Here is an 18,570-nt window from a genome sequence, read left to right as displayed (position 1 = left end):
TGGACCAACTGCCATGCTTACGGCCTCGCTGAGGTGTCGGGGAGTGCTGTTGCTGATCTTCGTCCATGAGGAGGATATGCAGCAAACACAGAAACTGACCCTGCCAGAGACCATTTAAGGTGATGGGTCGTCTCCTCCAGTCCCGTATAGCTCCTCCCACCCCCGTGGATCGCCGGTGAACCTGTATCAGGGCACCGCTTGCTGCTGCCGACGGAGTACATGGGCGCCGCCATGTTGGACTTCCTGGCGCGCTCTGTGAAGTCACACGAGCGCAGCCATATCACCCATGGTGCACCGTGCGTGCGCGTCACAGAGCGCGCCGCTTCCTTGAAGTTCTGCCGGCCACGTTAGGGTGGGGAGAGGGGGGGGGTTTGGGAGCATGGTGCAGAGGACCCGAGACCTCCACCGGGCAGTCTGTACCTCCCGCACCCGCACGGACAATAGGTCCCAGAAGGGTTGGTGGTCTGCGCTTCCAACCCCGAAGAACGGCGCCACAGGAACCAGCCTGTTCTTCCGGTCACCAGAGAGGGTTGGGTAAGTTCGGCCTCTTCTGGCTCTGATGTCTCCTGTACCGCACAGAATGTGTTGTCCCATCAAGGACAGGAAACCAACTGAAGAGGGGGAGAGGTACCGCACTTTTATTTCAGACTGGTTTCCTGTCCTTGCCGAGAGGATCATAAAGAACTAAAATGTTGCATACGTATGCACACCATTACAAAAAAAAAAATGCTATGTTCAAGTACTCTTTAAATTTCTGACAGAACTCAGTCTATCAGCATGGTACGTCTAGAATTGGCAATCTTTGCCCACTCTTCCTCGCCGTAAGCTCAATCTGTCAAATTGCGAGTGCATCTCTCTTCAGGTCACACACACATTTTGCATTGGATTCAGGTCTGACATAAAACTGACCTTCTGGTGAAGCCGTTCTCCTGTTGATTTAGAGGCATATTCAGGGTCATGCTGAAAGGTGATAATCCTAAGTATTGTGCAGAGGCCTAAAGGTCATTGTTGCAAAGTTGAGAGATGTTTAGAACGGTATATAATTTCTATGACCTTGACAAAACCCCCAGTTCCATTTTATGAGAACTGGCCACAAAGCATAATGCTGCCATGCTTCACTGTGGGGATGGTGTTCTTTTGGCGATGCAGTGTTTTTGGAACATACTAGGTCCCATGGCCTTGATGATTTTCCCTCCAAGTCGTACAAGGTGTTGGGGGAAATGTGCTTTGAAGACAAGATAGCCGCCTGACAATGTCCAAGGCCATTATAGTAGCTATTTTATATCCGGCCTCGGAGCACACATTGGGTAGGGGCACATGGTAGAGTTGCACCTTCTCCCCTGATTTTTGCATGTGGTGGCAAGTATCAGAGCGCACATTAGTAGTCAGGACTTTAGGCGAAGCACGATTGAGAAGAAACTAGCCTTGTAGGCAGAGGACATGCTGTTATTCTTGGCAGACGCAGATTCCATTTTAAGGAATGCTTTGGCGATCGTCACAGTTTGGCACCTTCTCCAGTCAGATTATAAAACTGGGATCAATCGGAAATTTTTGCCGTTGGACAATCCCTTCCCAGAGTTAGTTGAAAAGAAAATATTTGACGTGCAAAAAGGCTTAAATATCTGGATTGTGGGAAACATTGGTCATCAATGACCCAGAAGCATACTTTTTGGCAGAACAGATCTAGCAGTTTAGGAACGGGAAAACTAAAGTTTATTCACAAAGAAAGAGAAGCAAGTCCCTTCCTTGAGGTGGACTCCCCAATGGAGGGTCTGGGCAGGATTAAATTAAACACTTGACTGTTACCCCCTACCATGTGCATGATGGACAAAGTACGGGGGTAAAGTAGGAAGATCCTTGGTAAAGAGATACATCCTTGTTTCCGGAGCATTTTGGTTGCTGGATATGGAAAGGGGAATACAAGTTTGGACATGTAGGAACTTTGATAGCTAGGGGTCCAAGTGACGTGGCCCCCCCAACTATCCAGAGAACCTGGGACTCTGAGGATGCCAGGCCGATTAGAGCGGATGTCGATCATGCCCACTACTACATCAGTCATTCTTAGGCTATGTTAGCACATAGCATTTTTTGCAAAATTAAAAGCTGTTTTTTACAGTACCAACAAAATCTAGGAGATCCCAGTAATCTCTTGCACACGACTGCTTTATTTTTCCTGTCTGCTGCGCTTTTGAAAAAAAAAAGCAGCATGTCAATTCTTTCAGCATTTTTGCACCATTGAAAGCAACGAGAGTGCGAAAAACACAACAGCTGCATTTTTTACGCTTTTATGGTGAACGAGGCTAACTTTATTTTCAAAATGTACGGTAGAGAAATAGCAGCTAAACCTGCTTTTCGGAAGTACGGTAGCTTTTATTTATTTTTTTAAATGCCAAGACAATAGGTTTTGGCTACTGGAGAGAAAAAAAAAAAAATTTGCAGCAGAACCTTAATGGGAACATCGGTGATTGTTCAGGACTATCTTCTATCTGATTATGGACAGCATATGTCAGTTAAGACACCATGGGATATTACAGGAGAACTATCCTGGATGATACCATCAGTGAGAAAAAGCTATGAGACCTTAGTGATCCCCCCATTCACCCCTATGCAGGGAGTGGAGGCTTGTTTTTGTTTTCCATGCAGATTTCTTGTTCCGCTTTACATTCTTGTAAGGCTAGTTTCACACTTGCATTGTTCGGCTTCCGTCGCATTGCGTTGTGTGACGGATGCAACGGATGTGTTGCATATAGTGGCATAACAGATGCGACGGATACTGCAAAACAGAATCCATTGTAGCTTTTTTTTTTTCCATTAATTACTCAACTGAGCAAGCGCAGTTGTGTAAAAATGGATGAGTCACGGGAATCCGTCAACTGAAGTATACCGCCGGATTCCGCCACCATAGGCTTCCATTATAAAAATGACGGACGCTGACGGAATCCAGCACATTGCATTTTTTTTTTAAATTCTTTATTTATACAACAGACCCTTACAAACCATAAAGCAGTCAGTTGGCAAAATAGACAAAAACAGTTGAACAGAGTTTGGGAGAATACATCTCAATACAAAATCACTAGCATCTGAGCCAACCCAACAAATTATCGAACAGGTCCGTTCTTTTTCAATTTTTATCATAGACAAGAAAGAGAAGTACCAAAAGGAGGCAAGAGTGCCTAAAGATCATTCAGACATCTCTCAACAAGGGAGAGTTCACACCAGCTGAGAGAAAAGAAAGCGGGAGGAATGTAGAGGAAGAGTGGAAAGGGGAAGGGATAGGGCAGAGCGGGGGGGAAGGTGAGAAAGAAGGAAGGGGGAAGAAAAGGGGAGAAGAGGAGAAGGGGAGAGAATAAGAAGAAGAGAGAGAGGAGAGAAAGGAAAGGGAAAAAAAAAAAAAAAAAAAAAGGGGGGGGGGGGGGGGAGGTTTGCCAGGGGGGGAAAGGCCAGCGACAGAGGAGAATGCGCTCCATCTACGCATCAGGCAAAAGGAGGTCGTATTCATTGGAGAGCTTAAATTGCATCCAGGGAAGCCAGATCCCGTGGAAGCGCTCGTACCGATCATGCAAGGAGGAGGTCAGTTCCTCCATCTGCAGAAGCTCATTGACCCTGGAGGCCCAGAGGGACAGGGCAGGGGGGGCATCCGACTTCCTCTTCAAGGGGATGCATGACCTGGCCGCCATCACCAGAAAGTGCAGAAGCGACTGTTTGTATGCAGAGACAGACATCTCAGTCAATTGGAGAAGGAACAACTCCGGACCCAAGGTCTGTGATGTTCCAGTCACGTGTTTAATCACCTCCCCCACTCCGCTCCAGAACCCTCTGAGGGCCGGACATGTCCAGAATGTGTACAAAGTCCCCCTCAGCCGTCCCACATCTCCAACAGCACGGGTCTACGCCTGGAAACATCTTGTGTACTCTGGTTGGGACCCTATACCACCTCGACAGAAGTTTATAATTGGATTCCTGAAGTCTGGAGCTTATGGAGGTCTTGTGGGCGAGCGCCAAAATTTTATTCCTTTGCGTATCTGTCAGGGAAAGGGGGGAGGGGGGAGGTCGCCAGGGTCCGTTAACATCCTGTACACCAGGGAGAGAGAGTGCCGTAACACTCCCTCCCGGGTACACAGCGCTTCAAACTCCGTGGGGCGAGCCGTGTACAGCGAGTGGTCGGGGAGAGAGCTAATGTAATGTCTGAGTTGCATGGACCTCCAGGTTCCCAACTGTCTCGGTGTCTCGCATACTGTGAGTGCCCCGAGCGAGGGCCAGCCCCCGTCAGTTATTAGGTGACACGCCCGGAAGCGCCCCTCTATCCATCGGCGAAAGACGGGATCCGTCAGACTCGGATAGAAGTCTGGGGAGCCAATTATGGGTGAGAGAGGAGAGGGGACTGGGAGTAGTAATCTGCGGATCTGTCCCAGGGAACAACACTCCAGAGTGGCACCGATTGTAGGGTGATGCCTCAGGTTAGCGGGAAGAGGGCTCGGTATCCAAGGGGCTGCGGTAAGACTGATCGCAGTGAAACTTTGTTCCAGTGCCACCCAGGGTTTCGTCTTGGCGTGGCGACACCAGTCGATAACCCTGACCATGTGTGAGGATCAGCTATATACCTTCAAGTCAGGGATTCCCATCCCCCCCTCCTCTTAGGTCTGCACAGTAAAGAGCGGGAAATTCGAGCTGGCTTATTGTCCCAGATGAACTTTATTTGTAGGGCGGCCAGTTCCTTAAAAAAGGAGCTGGGAATCCGTATTGGAAGAGCCTGGAGAAGGTAAAGGATGCGAGGGAGGACATTCATTTTAAAGATATCACATCTACCGAACCAAGTGAACCAGCCTTTCGCCCATCTCGTGCAATCCTCTCTGATAGTCCCAAGGAGGGGAAGAAAGTTCAGTTTGAAAAGCGAGTTAGTATCCGCCGCCAGCCGAACCCCCAAGTAACCAAGAGATCTAGATGCCCATTTAAAGCTAAAAGATGATTGAAGTGAGGCAACCGTGCCCGGAGGCAGGTTCACGTTCAGGGCTTCAGACTTGGTCATGTTTATTTTGAAATTGGATAGGCAGGAATAAATCTCGAATTCCCAGAGCAGATTGGGCAGGGAGACCAAGGGATTCGTGAGGAAAAAATAGGAGGTCATCTGCGTAGGCTGCAATTTTGAATTCGTGAACCTTAGTGCGAGGACCAGTGATGTCACGATTTCTTCTAATATGACACAGTAGGGGCTCCAGGGTCAAAACAAATATCAAAGGAGACAGGGGGCATCCCTGCCTGGTCCCGTTAGTTATCGGGAACCTGTCGGAGAGAAGGCCATTCACCCTGACCGCTGCGGTGGGACCACTGTAGAGAGAGCCAATCCAGTTCAACATAGACCTGCCTAGCCCAGTCGCTCTCAAGGCCTCCGTCATGAAAACCCAATTAACACGATCGAAGGCCTTTTCGGCGTCTGTGGAAAGAAGCATCAACGGCAACTTCTCCATGCGGGCTTTATGAATCAGGTTTATCGCTTTGGTCGTGTTGTCCCTGGCCTCTCTCCCTCCCAGAAACCCAACCTGGTCAGAATGAATGAGGCCTCCCATCAGAGGAGAAAGCCTGTCCGCCAGGATCTTCGCAAAAAGCTTTAAGTCAGTGTTCAACAGGGAGATGGGTCGGTAACTCGCGCACTGAGAAGGGTCCTTGCCCTCTTTAGGGATGACGACTATGGTAGCCGACAAAGTGTCTCTAGGGATGGGGGACAAGCCACTCATTGCAACATTATTGAAGGCCTGAAGGAAGGGAGTATTTAGCATTGATCCCAACTTTTTGGGATAGGATAGGGGGAAGCCGTCCCGTTGGGGAGTTTGATAGCCTCGAGTAATTCTAGTTCTGTGATAGGTCTCTCCAAACCTTCTGCATCCTCCGCACGGAGCCCTTGCATTCCTGAATTACTAATATATTTCCTGATCCGCAGGCGTAAGTCTGCTTGGGCTGGGTTGGTTTTATCTCCATCAATAGAGTAAAGGGAGGCGTAGAAGTTACCAAAGGCCGTGGCGATATCCCTGGGCAGAGTCGCCATCCTCCCACCCGGGTTCTGGACCCGCTGGACATAACCCCGCGTTCTTTGTAAGCGTAGCGCTCTGGCCAGGGTTCTGCCGCTCCTATTTCCGAACTCATAAAAATGTCTCCTGCATTTAACCATGGCACCCTTTGCCTTATGAGTCAATAGGGTGCGCAGCTCTTCCCTTTTTTGGATCAGTCGAGATCTGGACGCTGGGTCACAGGATCTCTTATGGAGGGCCTCTACTTTATGAATTTCGGAAAGAAGAGCAGCCACCTGCGCCGCCCGTTCTTTTTTCAGACGCGAGCCATGCTTGATAAAAAGCCCCCGCGCGACGCATTTGTGGGCTTCCCAGACCACATAGGGCGACACCTCCCCAGCTGTATTTTGCCCAAAGTATTCCGACAAAGCCGATTGGATCTCATCCATGACTATCGGGTAATTTAGTAGTGAGTTGTTCAAGATCCATTGGCACTGCCTGTCGACGGGATGGTCCAGGGCAAGCGAGATCGTAAATCAACGCATGGTCAGAGAAATAGATGCTTTCAATTGTTGCTGCTCGCAGGGCATGGAGGTCCCTATGACGGACGAAGAGGTGGTCTAGACGGGAATAACTATCATGAACGGAAGAGTAGAATGAATAGTCCTTGTCTGCAGGATGGAGAAGCCTCCAGGTATCTATCAGCTGAAATTCGCGCAGTCCCCGTTTGATACGCTGTGTAGCCCTTTGTGGTAAACAAGAAGCTCCCCCAGAATTGTCAATATTAGGGTCTAAGGTGAAATTAAAGTCCCCTCCTATCACTAAAGTGCCTTCGGCAAAGTCGTCTATTATGTCCAGGAAGCGTAAAAACGTTGTGCACTGACCTGTGTTTGGCAAGTATATGGCCGCAAATGTGTATAATTGGGAGGCAATACGCCCCTTCACCAATAGAAGTCTCCCCTCCCCCTCAGTCCTTGACTCCAGTGTCTCCCATTGTAGTGAACCTGCTATTAGTATACTGGTTCCCCTGGATCTGGGGTCGGGAGAGGGGGAGTGAAACACAACCGGGTACCTTTTGTCCGAAAGCTTATATGGTTTCTCCAGGCTGTAATGGGTCTCCTGTAAGAAAGCAACCTGTATGCGGCTCCTCCATAGGAGGTTCAGGAGAATTGAGCGCTTCCCGGGATCATGCAATCCCCTCACATTCAATGAGCCAATACGTAACTCAGAACACGTCTCCATCACTGGCCAACCTTAGCCCCCGGGAGGAAGGACAGAAAAAAAAAAAAGGAGAAAAAAGGGAGGGTGGAAGCAAGAGGGGGTGATAGGAAGGAAAGGGGGAAAGGGAAAGAAAGAAAGGAGAAAAAAAAAAAGAAAAGAGGGGAGATAGGGGGGGGGAATGAAGAGTAGCTTTAGATAAAGGGAGAGTGCGCAGGGGTTAAGGGAGGGGATAGAAGGCGAGAGAGAGAGAGAGTGTCCGCCCTGCTAGAGGGAGAAACGGGAACTAACTAGGAATCAGGGGGCAGTTACAAGTAGAGGTACAACCGAGACAAGGGAATAAGAAAAAAAAAAAAAGGGGAAAGAAAGCACACAGGGTATAGAAGCTCACGCAAAGCTCGCAGACCTAGGAACCAGCCGCGGGTCCACAGGGAAGAAAGGAAAGCGGGTACGAGTATGGAATCACGGAGGGGCCAAAGTCCGGGCCCAGCTGTAAAGAAGCCGGACTTTACATCCCGGCGCTCCAGCCGGGACTAGGAAAAGTCCCCCCCCACCGGCCGCGTGCGACACAGCGAATATTACTTATGGGAGAAACGACCTTAAACTTTAAACCCCAAAGCACCTGGAAGGTAAACATTATGCACATGTCATCATTCAATGCTGTAGAGATATCAAGGGGCTCAATGATCAAGCGGGATCAGCCCCGTTCATCCGACGAGGAGGAAGGACCGCCCCCCCCCACCCCTCTCCCTCCGCCTCACAGGGGTCGGGGGGTCCCAGGCGAGCCAATCCGGGACCGACATCTCGTCAATCCCCAGAAAAGTGAACAGTCCCGGTAGATCTGAGGGTCTCCTCAACAGATAGACAGCAGTTCCTTTGCGGGCTATAAAATGGAAGGGGTGTCCCCAGAGGTAGGTGGCGCCCGCTTTTTTGATTCGGAGTAATAGCGGGTGAAGTAGCCTCCTCATATATAGGGTACGACTGGAGACTTCTGGGAACAATGACACGAGTGCACCGTCCATCTCTATTGGGCCATGTGCCCATGCCCTTTGAAGGATCCGCTCCTTATCTCCATAATAATGGAGACGGCATAGGACGTCTCTGGTGTTGGAGGATGCCCTGGTGTTAGGGCGGGCCACCCTGTGGATCCTGTCGAAGAGGTAGGTTGCGTCCGGAGGTCTGCCTGTGACAATATTAAAGATAGCCAGAACATTGGAGCGCAGGAGTTCAGGCGACCAGTCCTCCGGAATGCCTTGCAGTTGGACATTGTTTCTCCTGCTTCTGTTTTCTTGGTCATCCAGAAGCAGGGACATGTCTCTAATACGTAGGTTGGAAGCTTCCCAGCCTTTCTCCAGGCGCTCCAGTCTGCCCTGCATTGATCCCTGGGCCTGCTCAGAGGCCGTGATCCTGTCCTCCAGAACCCCCATCTCCTCCCTCACTGAGGACAGTGCTGACAGCTGGGCCTGTTCTATTCTAGAAGCCACCTCATCCAGATCCTTTTTGCTGGGGAGGGCGACGATAAGCTCCCTCAGGGCCTGGATATCCAGCATGTCAGAGGGGGAGGCCAGGGGGGCACCCAGGTTCCCAGAGTCACCGTCCCTCAGGCTGGGGGCGCCAGGGGGCCTGGAAGCAGCCTGCGGCTCCCATATGAGGGTACCTCCCGGGATCTGCTCTCCATCTTTTCTCTGTGGGGGCCCCGCTGATTTGGACATGGCTGGGCTCCCTCCATGAGCGGCAGTGCCTCCAGCCGCCTCCTCCCCCCTCTCCCCTTCACTTAGCTGGCGCTGCAGCCGCGCTGCCTGCGGGGGCTTCCCCTCCACCACGCTCCCTGTTCCAGCCGTCGCCATCTTGCTTCTGCCAGCGCTGAGGGGTGCCGTTGCCGGGGAGGAGAGGAATCTTGCCAGGCCTCCGGAGGGTCCCCTGTCAGATGCCGGATCGTGTACTGCAGGTGGCCGTTTCTTTGGGGGCATTGTATCTGCGCGCGGCCGGAGGGGAAGTGTGTGTGAAGCTTTGGGCCTGGGAGCTCCGGCTATGAGCGTCTTCACTCCTCCATGTCCAGGACACGCCCCCCCACATTGCATTTTTTTGACGCTCTGGGAAGTGCAGAAAAACACCACATGCTGCGTTCTCTCCGCCCGGCGGATGCAACGCACCATCGACCGGCGGATGCAACCATCAGTCGCAATGCGTCGTCCATGCAAGTCTATGGGAAGCAGCGGAATCCATTAACGGATTTCACCGTTTTCCAAAACGGCGGATTGCGACTGAAGGAAAAAATGCAAGTGTGAAACCAGCCTAACTTAACTAAACATAAGATGTAACTACATACTGCATAATATCTAATAAAAGGGAGCGTGGGATGATTGAATCATTATAACAGTAGCATAAAGTCCAATCTCAATAAGAAAAAGGTTTGCTTTTTCATTTTTTTTTATAAAAAAACTCACCGCTCAGTAACCTGCCTCCGTGAATTCCTTCTGTGATGACTATAGTAGTTTTGTCTGCGGTCTTCATGTCTGCGATTTCCTCTCATTCTACCTGTAAACAAAACATTAAAGATTAAAAGGTGGCCGTATACATTAAAAACATCACTATAATTTTCTATGGGGAGCCAGCAGAGTTGGTCAAACAAGACTACGAGGGAACTGAGTGAGGGGGGAGTGGAGGTCAGCCTTAGAAGTAAAGGTGCATTTTGTCCCCCATACATGGGTGCTGTTGAAACCCCCTGCAAAATGAGATTCTGACATATGCAGCAAACAGGGCCACTGAATGGTGCTAAAGGAGACACCATGAGCGGTCATCCACTGTTTTTGGGTGCATACGTCCACTGGATGTGGACACCCAGGAATAGTAGACTACGTCTGGACGTCCACCCGCAGTAGGCATATGCACCCAAAAACAGTGGATGACAGCACATTGTGACTGTCTGCACCATTATAGTCAATGGCCATGTCCGAATCCCTTTGGACGGAAGCCCTGACAGGACCACTGAACGGGGGACAAGACGCAATGCAAAAGCACCCCAACTTAAAAAGATAAACAAGACCTAAGAACATCACTGAGCTTCTTAAGGATGGGAAAGACTTTGGTGTTGGGGTGGTGTGTTTAAGGCCCCATGCACACGCTGTGTTTTTCAGTGCATTTTGTTGCCCAAAACTGCACGTTTATCCTTCTCCCAGCAAAGTATGAGAATTCAGAAAACTGTATGCACATTGCTTTTTCTGTCTGCAGTTTTGGTTTGCCAAAAACACTGCATCATTTGTGCGTTTGCATACCTCAGAACCGTCCCGGATATAGCGGGACAGCCCCAATTTTATACTTCAGTCCTGTTCTCACGTCCGGGAAGCTCTGTCCAGCAGTGCAGTGAGAAGCAGCTGCCACGCCCCCGCAGTCAACCGACCATGCCCCCTCCGGATGCCTGCCACACACTCTGGATGCCTTCCTTGGCATCTATGCTGCTGGCCACGCCCCTTTCTGGTCGTCCACGCCCTCTCTATGCTGGACACCACGGACGCCCTCCTTGTCCCCTCCTGCTGCTCTCGAAGCTGGCCACGCCCCCTCTGCCTGCCCCCTCTACCCAGGATGCTCACATGTGACAAACTCATCTGCACAGCGGCTGCTTCAAAACTGTCAGTTCTGCAACTAAGGTCAGAGCGGGGGCAGCAGTGAGAGAGAGTGCAGGAGGGGGCAGCAGGGTGCCTGCAGGAGGGGGCAGCAGGGGAGAGTCCAGCACTTGTCTTCTCAGGTCCCCCCTGTGCCTGCAATAGAAAAAGCAGACAAACAGGGGACGCAGAGAAAGCTGCCAGAGGAGCTCTCAGGCTCTGGTGCTGCAATGCTGCCAGTCTGTGCCCTCAGCGCCACACCAGCCTGTGCCCTCAGCGCCCCACCAGCCTGTGCTGCCATGTGCCCTCAGTGACCCCCACAGTGCTGCCAGCATGTGCCCTCAGCGCTCCCCCGCAGTGCTGCCAGCTTAGGCCCTCAGCGTCTTCCACCGCTGCCAGCCTATGCGCTAAGCATCCCTAGGGCCAGTATGTATACCCCACAGGCCACCACTGTCAGTATGTAGGCTCCACAGGCCACCACTGTCAGTATGTAGGCTCCACAGGCCCCAGTAATGTGTATGTATAGGAAATCATTGCAATGCAGACAATTCCTTCCACAACTTGTTAACCCCTTTAGGACGAAGCCAGTTTTGTACTTAATGACCAGGCCATTTTTTGCAATTCTGACCAGTGTCACTTTATGAGGTCATAACTCTGGAACGCTTCAACGGATCCCGGTGATTCTGACATTGTTTTTTCGTGACATATTGTACTTCATGATAGTTATAAATTTAGAACGATATTTTTTGCTTTTATTTGTGAAAAAAATCGGAAATTTGATGAAAATTTTGAAAATTTTGCAATTTTCAAACTTTTAATTTTTATGCCCTTAACCCAGAGAGTTATGTCACACAAAACAGTTAATAAATAACATTTCCCACATGTCTACTTTACATTAGCGCAATTTCTGAAACAAAATGTTTTGGGGTTAGGAAGTTAGAAGGGGTCAAAGTTCATCAGCAATTTCCCATTTTTTTCAACAAAATTCACAAAACCATTTTTTTAGGGACCACATCACATTTGAAGTGACTTTGAGAGGCCTAAGTGACAGAAAATACCTAAAAGTGACACCATTCTCAAAACAGCACCCCTCAAAGTACTCAAAACCACATCCAAGAAGTTTATTAACCCTTCAGGTGCTTCACAGGAACTAAAGCAAAGTGGAATGAAAAAAAGCAAAAAATAAAATTTTACCTAAAATGTTGCTCTACCCCAAATTTATTCACTTTTAGAAGAAATAACACAACAAAATGAACCCCAAAACTTGTTACCCACTTTCTTATGAACGCGCCAATACCCCACATGTGGTCAGAAACCTTTGTTTGGACAAATGGGAGGGCTCGGAACAGAAGGAGCAATATTTGAATTTTGGAAAGCAAATTTGGCTGAAATAGATTGCGGGCACCATGTTGCATTTACATGTCCGCCAAGGTACCTAAACAGCAGAAACCCCTTACAAGTGACACCATTTTGGAAACTAGACCCCTTAAGGCTTCTATCTAGGGGTATAGTGAGCATTTTGGATACACAGGTACTTCACAGATTTTGATAACGTTACGTTGTCACATTGAAAATTTTCATTTTTTTCTCAAAAATGTTGCTTTAGCATCAATTTTTTCACTTTTTCAAGAGGTAATTCCAAAAATGTGACCCCAATGTTTGTTACCCACTTTTTTATGAGCGCGGTGATACCTCACTTGTGGTCTGAAACCTTTGTTTGGAGAAATGGGAGGGCTTGGAACGGAAGGAGCAATATTTGAATTTTGGAAAGGAAATTTGGCTGAAAAAGATTGCGGGCACCATGTCGCATTTGGAGGACCCCTAAGGTACGTAAACAGCAAAAAAACACCACAAGTGACCCCATATTGGAAACTAGGCCCCTCAAGGAATTTATCTTGATGTTTGGTGAGTACCCTGAACCCCCAGGTGCTTTACAGAAGTTTATAACGTTGAGCCATGAAAATAAAAAAATAAAATTTTACCACAAAATTGTTACTTCAACCAGGTAGCTTTTTTTTTCACAAGGGTAACAGGAAAAAAATCACCATGAAATTTATTGCGCAATTTCTCCTGAGTTTGTTGATATCTTGTATGTGGTGGAAATCAACTGTTTGGGCACACTACAGGGCTCAGAAGAGAAGGAGTGCAATTTGACTGCAAAATTGGCTGGAATCAATAGCGGACGCCATGTTGCATTAGGAGAACCCCTGAGGTGCCTAAGCAGTGGAGGTCCCCCACAAGTGACCCCATTCTGGAAATAAGACCCCTCAAGGCTTTAATCTAGGTGTATATTGAGCATTTTGAATACACGAATACTTCACAGAATTTGATAAGCTTAGGTTGCCATATTGAAATTTTCATTTTTTTCACAAAAATGTTGATTTAGCGACACATTTTTCACTTTTTCAAGAGGCAACAACAAAACGTGTACCCCACAGGTTGTTATCTAATTTCTTGTGAGCGCAGGGATACCACACATGTGGCCAAAAACCTTTGTTTGGATAAATGGGAGGGCTTGGAATGGAAGGAGCACCATTTGAATTTTGGAAAAGTTGAAGTAAATTGCGCGCACCATGTCACATTAGCAGGGCCCCTTGGGCACCTATACATCAGAAACCCCCCACAAGTGACCTCATTTTGGAAACTGGACCCCTCAAGGATTTTATTCAGGAGTATAGTAAACATTTTGAATCCACAGGTACTTCACAAAACTGTTGCTGTAGCAAAAAATTTCTCACTGTTAAGGGGGCTTTACACGCTGCGACATCGCTAATGCGGAGTCGTTAGGGTCACGGAATTGGTGACGCACATCCGGCCGCATTAGCGATGTTGCTGCGTGTGACACCGATGAGCGATTTTGCATCGTTGCAAAAACGTGCAAAATCGCTCATCGGTGACATGGGGGTCCATTCTCGATTATCGTTACTGCAGCAGTAACGATGTAGTTCGTCGCTCCTGCGGCAGCACACATCGCTATGTGTGACGCCGCAGGAACGAGGAAGCTCCCCTTACCTGCCTCCCGGCCGCTATGAGGAAGGAAGGAGGTGGGCGGGATGTTCCGGCCACTCATCTCCGCCCCTCCGCTTCTATTGGGCGGCCGCTCAGTGACGTCACTGTGACGCCACACGGACCGCCCCCTTAGAAAGGAGGCGGTTTGCCGGTCACAGCGACGTCGCCGGGCAGGTAAGTATGTGTGACGCATGTGCGCGATGTTGTGCGGCATGGGCAGCGATTGCCCGTGTCGCACAACAGATGGGGGCGGGTACCCACGCTAGCGATATCGGGACCGATATCGCAGCGTGTAAAGTAGCCTTTAGGCTATGTGGCCATGATCCAGCGACACGGCGTCTAGTACCCAGTGTCAGCCTCCTGCAGAAATGTGAGTGTTGTCCACGGGAGAACGCAGCTGCCCATGCCCACGATTTGGGTTCAGGCTGCTGTGGACTTTAGTTCTATTCTACCTGCAAAGAACACTCATCTCCGCAGCATAAATTGACATCCTGAGGCTCGGGAAGCTGCGCCACAGGTCGATTTATGCTGCGGAGAAAAGAAACACAGTGGGCACGGGATTTCTAAAAATCCTGCCACTGTGCTTCTACTGCACAACGCAGCGTTATGGACGCAGGGAAAACACTCTGCGCCCAAAATGTTGCAAACCCTGATTGTGGGCACACAGCGTAAAATGCTACAATGGATGAATGGATAGATGTCAAACATATATAACGTCCCACCCCCCTGCATATTCTAAGCTGGCGCCCTTTAGTGCCTTTCATGTGACACTAAAGGATGCCTAGCCTTGTATTTAGCCCAAAAAAAAAAAAAAAGAATTAAAATAAAATAAATGACGTGGGGTCCCCCCTATTTTTGATAGCCAGCTAGGGTAAAGCAGACAGCTGTAGCCTGCAAACCACAGCGGGCAGCTTCATCTTGTCTGGTGATCAATTTGGAGGGCTCCCCAAGCTGTTTTTTTTTTTTAATTATTTATAAATAAATAATTAAAAAAAAACAAACAAACGTGGGGTCCCCCCAAATTAGATCACCAGCCAAGGTGAAGCTGACAGCTGGGGTCTGGTATTCTCAGGATGGGAAGAGCCACGGTTATTGGACTCTTCCCAGCCTAAAAATAGCAGGCCGCAGCCGCCCCAGAAGTGGCGCATCCATTAGATGCGCCAATTCTGGCGCTTCGCCCCAGCTCATCCCGCGCCCTGGTGCGTTGGCTAACGGGGTAATGAATGGGGTTGATACCAGGTGTGTAATGTCACCTGGCATCAAGCCCAGCAATTAGTGATGTCACGGCGTCTATCAGATACCCGACATAACTAATTGACAGTAATAAAAAAAAAATTGACAACAAAAAAAAATTTATTTGAAAAAACACTCCCCAAAACATTCCCTGATTGACCAATTTATTGAAAAGAAAAAAAAAAAATCCACAATAATCCATTTGGATGTCCCACGTCGCCTCTGGACCTTCTAGAATATGGGGGACACGTTCAGGGAACGTATCCCCCATTTTCTAGGAGGGCAGACCCTCCATTTGAGGAGAGTGGGTGCAAAGAATCTGCACCCACCCTCCCTGGGTCACAGCTGCAGACTCTGTGCAGCAGCAGCCAGCGTCCTGAACACAGGAAGCTGTCATCTGCTCGGCACATGTGACCGGAGTCTGCTGCAGAGAAGGAGCCGGAGGAGGGGGCCGCGGGGGATCAGCGCTCCGGTATGTATGACACCGGGGGACACCAGGGGGGGGTAGGGGGGACCCGGCGGGGCCTGGGGAGCAGGTTTCTGTCGTATGTGTTATGGCACATACGACAGAAACCATAGGAACAGTGGAAATGCGGCCGGCGCGCTGCTGTGATCGCCGGTGCGCGCGGCCATCTTGGATTTTCGGGAGGGGGTTGGGGGTCGGGGGGGGCACTTTGGGGATACCGAGGGGACCGGAGGGAACCGGGAAAAAGATTTATCTCCCATCTGGCATGTTTGAACATGCCAGATGGGAGATAAATCATTTTTTACCGGCGCGGTCATTTACTATAACTTGATGATCGGTATACGGTGTATACCGGTCATCAGGTGAGCGGGGACCGGAAAAAACCGGCCCGAATCATGATCTCCAGGGTCTCAGCTACCCCCGGCAGCTGAGACCCCGGAAATTTTCTGACTCTGGGGGGCGCTAGACCCTTTTTTCCGACCGCCGTTAAAAAGCGGCGGATCGGAAAAAGTACCCTTATTTACCGCCGTTAAAAGGCGTATCGGCGGTCGTAAAGGGGTTAAATGTCCCATCCTGGTCCCCTGTTGTGCCATTACACACATGCACAAACTCACACAAACACATGCACACGCACATATTATATTATATGCTCACCTTACCTTCCATTCCATCGCCGGCCTGTTGGGACTTTGTTCGCTAGCATGGGCTGTGTATCGGGTAACCATGACGACGAGGGAGGACCTTCCGCATCCAGAGCGCTGACGTCAAAGGCAGGAGCGTCCGATTGGTCAGCGCGCTGCGTTTGAGTAGCGTCTGACAGCGGAAGTTCCTGCTTCGTCGCCGATGGTTACCGATACACAGCCTGGAGCGGCGAACTACAGGACCCAGGAGGCCGGCGATGGAACGGAAGGTACACATGTTATGCTCACCTTACCTTCCGTTCCATCGACAGCCTCCTGAGTCTTGTAGTGTTCACCCCGAGGATTCCTTCCTCGTCGCGATGCATCGGCAAACTACAACTATGTGCGCACATTGTGTTTTTTTTCCCTGCGTTAACGCTGCGTTTTGAACTGCAGCATGTCAATGCCAAATTGCATGTGTTCTGCTTCCCCAGCAAAGTCTATGAGAAGTCCGAAAATTCAATGCACACGCTGCGTTTGTAAACGCAGCGTTTTGGATGGGGAAAAAAAAAAAAAAAAAAAAAAAAAAAAAAAAAAATCGCTGCGGAAAAAAAGCAGCATGTCACTTTTGTGCGTTGTAGCTGCATTCTCCACCCATTGAAATCAATGATATGGGTCAAAACGCAACCAAAATGCACTTTGACTGCATTTTTGTTGCGTTCCGCATGCTTTTTTGACAAGCAAAACGCAGGTCTTTTCAGTCTCTCTGTCGATGTCGGTTGGTCTCTGTCAGTTGGTCGCTCTGTCTGTCACTCTGTCCGTCGGTCAGTCTCTCCCCCTCTCTCATACTCACCGATCACGGGCAAGGCGCTGCACAGCTGTCACACTGCTCTGGCGGCTTTTCCTCTTTTGAAAATGCCGGCCGCTCATTATTCCATCTCATATTCCCTGCTTTCCCCGCCCACCAGCGCCTAAGATTGGTTGCAGTTAGACACACCGCCATACTAAGTGACAGCTGTGTCACTGCAACCAATCACAGCCACCGGTGGGCGGGTCTATATCATGCAGTAAAATAAATAAATAAATAATCTTAAAAAAACTGTCCCCCCCCCCCCCCCCCCCCCAATTTTGATACCAGCCAGGGTAAAACCGCACGGCTGAAGGCTGGTATTCTCAGGATGGGGAGCTCCACGTTATGGGGAGCCCCCCAGCCTAACAATATCAGCCAGCAGCCGCCCGGAATTGCCACATCCATTAGATGCGACAGTCCTGGGACTCTACCCGGCTCATCCCGAATTGCCATGGTGTGGTGGCAATCGGGGTAATAAGGAATTAATGGCATCCCATAGCTGCCACTAAGTCCTAGGTTAATCATGGCAGGCGTCTCTCCGAGATATCTACCATGATTAACCTGTAAGTTAAAGAAAATAAACACATACACCCAAAAATCCTTTATTTGGAATAAAAGACAAAAAAAACCCCTCTTTCACCATTTTATTAAACCCCCAAATACCCCTCCAGGTCTGACGTAATCCACATGAGGTCTCGCGACGCATCCAGCTCTGCTACATGTAGCTGACAGGAGCAGCCATAGACCACAATTGCTCTCTGTCAGCTCCACGCAGCAACTGAAGTGAGCCACACGATCAGTGATGACATCACTCAGGTTACCCGCAGCCACTGCTGGATCCTCCAACTGTGACAGCAAGTTGCCCGAGTGACTGAAGTGAGCTGCGGGATCAGCGATTACATCACAGGTGAGTTGCGGTCTCAGGTGGAGGACTCCAGCTGGCCGCGGGTAACCTGAGTCACGGCACCGCTGATGGCGCTGCTCACTTCAGTCACTCAGGGGATTTGCGGTCACCGGTGCGTCCTTCAAGGGTGACCGCTAACCAGGACGCGATACACAGACAGAGCCGCGGGATGACAATTAAGTTGGGTGAAGTTCATCTGAGTTCATTCTCATTTCGCAACTCTGTCTGCTGTCCTTGGGCATGTAGCAGAGCTGAATTGACTGGGGAACGCACTGTCAAAAATGCATCAAAAACGCATGGAAAATGTATGAGTTTTGGGTGCATATTTTTTTTTTTTTTTTTATACACAAACGCAGTGTTTACTTTTGTCCAGTCTGCCAGAGGGTGTGTTCTGTTCCGCACTGAACAGAACGCGACGTGCGCACATACCAAGCTGAGGTCACACTGGCATATCACATGTGATGCGATATGCTAATGACCCTCGGCTCCTGCTGTGCTGTGAGCATGAGCCATTACACTGTGATCTGATACTGCCGTTGGATCACAGCTGAGGAGGAGAGGGAGGGATTAAGGATGTCAGGCGTTCAGTTGGGATGAGCCCTGGGCCATGCTGTCTTTCTAAAGGCGGCCGGATCAGCGGACGAGAGCACCCACTGACCCCCCAGT

General features: G+C 49.6%; 1 protein-coding gene across 2 annotated transcripts in view; it reads right to left on the bottom strand.

The window, feature by feature from the left end:
- Positions 1-18,570, bottom strand: part of DCAF4 (DDB1 and CUL4 associated factor 4) — an 88,442-nt gene that overhangs the window by 59,753 nt on the left and 10,119 nt on the right. The window contains exon 2 of one of the 2 annotated variants that reach the window (XM_075329587.1): positions 9,668-9,754. In XM_075329587.1, the coding sequence (XP_075185702.1) occupies positions 9,668-9,753 (86 nt within the window). In that variant the 5' untranslated portion in view covers position 9,754. Of the gene's footprint in view, positions 1-9,667; positions 9,759-18,570 lie in introns of both variants that reach the window. The other variant, XM_075329586.1, reaches the window with a different exon arrangement.

This window comes from Anomaloglossus baeobatrachus, chromosome 12 (genome assembly GCF_048569485.1).
Source record: "Anomaloglossus baeobatrachus isolate aAnoBae1 chromosome 12, aAnoBae1.hap1, whole genome shotgun sequence".
In the NCBI taxonomy this organism is placed as follows: domain Eukaryota; kingdom Metazoa; phylum Chordata; class Amphibia; order Anura; family Aromobatidae; genus Anomaloglossus; species Anomaloglossus baeobatrachus.
This window is presented reverse-complemented; position numbering and strand designations above follow the sequence as displayed.